The sequence below is a fragment of the Penaeus japonicus genome, unplaced genomic scaffold (assembly GCF_977035675.1).
Source record: "Penaeus japonicus unplaced genomic scaffold, GWHDUDI00000001_assembly GWHDUDI00000040, whole genome shotgun sequence".
In the NCBI taxonomy this organism is placed as follows: Eukaryota; Metazoa; Arthropoda; class Malacostraca; order Decapoda; family Penaeidae; genus Penaeus; species Penaeus japonicus.
Window position 1 is genome coordinate 10211129 of NW_028234442.1, and position 5000 is coordinate 10216128.

Here is a 5000-nt window from a genome sequence, read left to right on the forward strand (position 1 = left end):
TCTCGAAAGAACTGTTTGTATGTTCACTGTTATCATATATTCTTTTATTTTTTTGTTTCTATTGTTTTATCTCGTATTCAATAGATCGTTGTCATTGAAGATTGCCGAAGACTTAATGATGGCATAGAATAAAAAAAAATAAAAAATAAACTTGCCATGTATCATTTTCCTTTTTGAATCAGGTTCCCTATTTTTTCATCTTCTAAAAGTCCTTCCCAATGTATAGAGGATCCCGAAAGTGTTGCTGAATTTTCCCCCTGACTATATGCCTATTTTCATTCTTACATTTTTAGATCAAATAATTAGTATTACCGTTTCGCTGTTTTATCTGGAATTTATGTAGCTAAAAAAATAACAAAGTAAAAATCGCAGCGTCTAAATAATGTAACTAATAATAAACATAGCAATAAGCCCGCCTAGCAACTATACTTTTGGCTAATTATAAAGATGAGACAACTATATTTCAGGTGGAATTCATGACGACGTTGTCCGGAGGGCAGGCTGCCACGGGCGTAGCTGGACGGATTGTCAACGTTGCAAACACGCTATTGGACAGGTACTTGCCAGCCAAGCCAGGAGACCTAAAGGATACAGGTGAGATCCGTCATGGAATGCATTCGAAAAAAAGACTAGTCTCTAAGTACATGTCTATAAATTGATTTTGGTTCTCTACATGGCAAAAAATTCAACTATATTGGCTTGACATACATTTTTTTGCTCAAAGCTTATTCAATACAGAGCTTTGAAATGTTACTAAAGCGAAGAATCAAACTAGACACTGAAAAAAAATCACTAAAGGAATAATGCAATAACATCAACCATTTTCTGCATGTACAGTCGTAGATTCAGACAGCGTGGGGGCGAAGACAGCAGCACTTTTGGTCAAGACCAGAAGGCGACTTTATCGCACAGTGCACAACGTTGCTTACCCGCACATGAAACACACACGCGCAAGCATAGATGGCTCCTTCTCTGTCTCTCTTTTGGTTAGTTTTACATTAATTTTTCTGGATGCTTGGCTAAACACGATTGATTTTTGAGAACGAGCAATGAAGACAGCGAATTAAATACCTTCTGCACTGAACGATTTAGTATGAATCAGCGCCATTCTCACACGATTATATTTCCAGTACGATTTCGGACGTCAGACAGCGTCGACGGTATACGACGAAGTTCGCCGTCAGCCGGAAAGTGGAGAAGAAGTTTCCTTTCCCATGAGATTTGCCCGGTCTGCGTTCCAATTAAATTCCCAGATCGCCCAACGACTCGGCCCCGACTTTCAAAGGAGTTTAACTACCATGCAGGAATCTTTCAAATCTCGGGATCTAAATAGAGCTACACAAGAGATTATTAACTCAAGCCGAATCGTTTTGTCGAACACATGGACATTCGGAACAAACTTACTATCATCTGGCAGGGTAAGTGTATTGTGAAGTTTGACTACTGTTGAAACAAAACAAATAGACCAAATAGCTGACCAGAGCTAATAAAAACAATGTTATGTAGTGCTATATGACCTGACGCTGGGGCACATGACTTGGCTTGGCAAATGATACTTTACTTAGTGAAGTACACGAATATGAAACTTCTTTCAGACTTGGGTTGAGGACTCTCTGAGACGAGCCATGGCAGCGTATGAGCAGAGAGAGAGAATGGCCACACTCAATCAGCAGAGAGTCCGGGCATGGCAACCTGGGCAGATGGAGAAGCAGTATGTGAGAAAGAGGACAAAAGATTAATAGATCGCTTCAGATCTTTGAGGATTTTGGACCATGACCGACCCTGAACCAGAGGACTATGGCTTATGCTTCAAATGTGATGCAACTAGCTATTTCTTATCTTTTTGTGAATCTCATCTAAGCATGCGTGTCATTCATCTTATAGTATTTAACCTTTCATTATGCTAATGCTGCCATCTCATACCTATGGCAATAAACATTCATATTGCAGTATGAGGTTTATTTTTCATAGTCTCTGAATTGCAATTCCAGATTCGACTTCAAAATCAACAAACATTCAGACCCTAGAAGAAAGTTTAACAAATAGAACGTGCCTAAATAAAGAATAAAAGAAATTACTAAATATAACAAAATTATCGAAAATTTATGTCGAGCATCAAGGTGGTAAGACTAGACTACACAGAGAATGGAAATTAGTTTGGTCTTGGTTCGTACAACAAACAGAAATAAAAAATCAACTTTGATGATCAGCCCAATGTCAGTGAAGTATAAAATTATTTTGAGATTTCTGGGAGAGTTAAAGTTAAGCTGCCCCACTTTCCATTCTGCTTTTGGTGCAATGTAAAACGCCCAGCAATGGCGTACAATACACTGCCCCCATATTGATGTCAAAGAAAAAAGAAACAGAAAGGGTTGCCAAAGTGATGGTAGCAGTAATCCCCTTGATCTCTTTTGTCCTTTCCGTAACTGGGTCGGTCATTCAAATAACGGTGGCAAGTGGTTAAGGATGGACCCGAGTAATTTCGAGATCAAATAGCCGGTTCCCTGTTAGAGTAGGTCAAATCCAGGGATCATCACTGAGCTCCTAATTTCTCCCCAAATGGCTACCATCCTTCCATAAGGGGGGGGGGGGGGGGGCTAGAAGTCCCAATAACCTAGGGAACAGGATCAGAGGGCTTCCCATACTGGAAAGGTTACCAGTAAGAGATGGAACAAAATGGCGCCCAGGTGCAACGAGGTCAATGAAAGAGGTGATGACTCTACCTGACCCATTCCAACTTGGGCCAAGGAGAAATCCTGTGCTACTGGGAGACAGTAGTCTGGGGAGTTGAATGATGCTGTGCAGTGTGCCCTATAGCTAGCCCGTTTTTTTTTTTTTTTTTTTTTTTTTTTATTGTATCCTGAGGCAGTAGCTAGATGGTAGCACGAGCTGCAATATGACACAAAACCTCTGCATCATAAACAGTCAGTCTTTTATTCACCAATTTTTAGGGTTTTATCATTTTATTTATCAGAAGTATATGTCGTTTGATTAGGCATATCAGATTCATAAAAGACTGAATACGTTTATCTCTCTGTGTGGCATACTCTCCATGTAAACGAATGATTATGATATATTTGTAGGACAGAAAGGGAGTTTGTTGCAATTTCATAATTTTATTCACATTACAAAATTATTCATATATAGACATTCTGTTGGTACTATGATAAAAGGAAAGCTTATAATTCTGCTGGTTGTGATACTTTGTGAACCACACAAAGTACCACAGTGCAACGCCACAGGTGCCACACATAATCCCGGTATCATACCTCAGACACAGCGTCGCCATTATTGGCTTATGGATTTGTATGCAGAGAGAGAGAGTGAATTGAGAGGTAGATTTACTCACTGGTTGAGGTAGAGAGCAGCTACAGTGGAAGACGAGCCTTCCTATAGTATGGCATCTTCAGGAGTAAAGAGTGCATGATTTAAATAATATACCATGCTTCCAAGTGGTAATCTAAGCTTTCTCAAGGTTAAAAAACGTTGCTAACATGTGACATTACTGTACATCTATGGTCGATCTCATTTTTATAAATTCATATTAACCCATTGAAGATGAGGGTTGATTTGCTTACCTGGTCCCAGAATAGGCGCTAATGCCACCTGTATGGCACTCCAGAGGGATTTATTATTTCAGAGTGACGCAGCTTCTTGAGAAATATCGCGCCCTTTCACGCTCTCTTTCATTCACTCATAACAATAGAGCCATTTTTTTGTTCGTCACTGTACGAAAATTGTAATATAAGGTGCTTATCAGCTTATCACGTTCTTTATACACAGTGTTACAATTGTGACGTGGTTTTATGGGAGGACAAAATGCTTTATTTTTTCGTATTTATGTTTTTTGTAAACAAATATAAAAGAAATAACCATCCACAACGAGGATTACATGAAGAGATGGGGAAGAAGGAGACCTGTGCTTATATATGTGAGTGCCACAGCAAAAGGCAGCCATACTGGCACAGGGGCACACTGTAGACACTAAACACTTCACCTTTCTCTTCTCATTCCGCCTCTACACCCTGCCTTGCCGGTATTTTAACGCAGGAGGTCTCCATCTTGGTGTTTGTCATTGCTCTCTGAAGATGGTGTTTGGTAGACACCATGGATGGGTGAAGTTCAAGGCTTTCTTTCATGCTGGTGTTAGGAGAGAGTGGTGCCATCTATGTTTGGGATCTTAAACTAAACCTATTTGGGTGAATGTTATAGCAGTTATAGTAAAAATGATTACAGTTGTCATCATCAGTCACTAAATAGATTTGTTAATCATAGTACAATAAAGTAAAAAAAAGTGATCCGTTCTCCCCAGAAAATATGCCATGACAACTTTCGCCATCAGGCCAAAACTAGTGTCATGTATGATTTGACACCGAACTGCACCTGGGCCTTCTTGCTGGAGGATGTTAACCTACTGTCATGGCATTTTCTCGGTGATGTTTATGCATATACCATGTATGTGTGTGTTAGAGAAAGAGAGATGAGGGAAGGGAGGATAAACGATGCCACAGATCCTCCAGTACTGCCTGAGAGGCGCGGAAAAGCTGCATGACACAACTGAATGATATGCAGGAAAGCAGTTACAATCCAAGCTTAAGAGAAGCTTTATTCGCCTTCATAGAGAACTTCCTTGCTGAAAGGGAGATTACGCTATCTGAGTAACAGCTGAAAGGGTTCCGACAATAAAAGTGTCGTAAGTGTGATCCTCTTGTAACGAGGCCTATCTCATGTAGTCCTTATAAACCGATTTCACACTTTATAGCTCTAGGGGAGGTCTAGAGGTTGAGCAAGGACACATACAGACTGCAGTGCATCAGGTTGTGCAAAAGCAACATACGGATTCATGTCCACCTTTTCTGTTGGGTCGAGTCTCGTCACAGAGGTCAGTTCTGTTTAGTAAGATGGATCTGGACAGTTGGGGATGCAATAGGTGACCTTGGTAGAAATGGATCGGTGTCTTCGGCCAACAGACAAGGTCAAGGACACTCAGCACTGAACTA

At 40.3% G+C, this 5000-nt stretch overlaps 1 protein-coding gene across 3 annotated transcripts in view; it reads left to right on the forward strand.

Moving 5' to 3' along the window:
* The window catches only part of LOC122244519 (uncharacterized), a 6545-nt gene extending 4596 nt beyond the window's left edge, over window positions 1-1949 (forward strand). For all 3 annotated transcript variants that reach the window (XM_086534175.1, XM_043002445.2, XM_043002444.2), the window contains exons 5-8: window positions 468-594; window positions 838-986; window positions 1131-1418; window positions 1596-1949. In XM_086534175.1, coding sequence (XP_086390301.1) covers window positions 468-594; window positions 838-986; window positions 1131-1418; window positions 1596-1739 — 708 coding nt within the window. In that variant the 3' untranslated portion in view covers window positions 1740-1949. The remainder of the gene's footprint in view (window positions 1-467; window positions 595-837; window positions 987-1130; window positions 1419-1595) is intronic.
* The last annotated feature ends 3051 nt before the right edge of the window (window positions 1950-5000 follow it).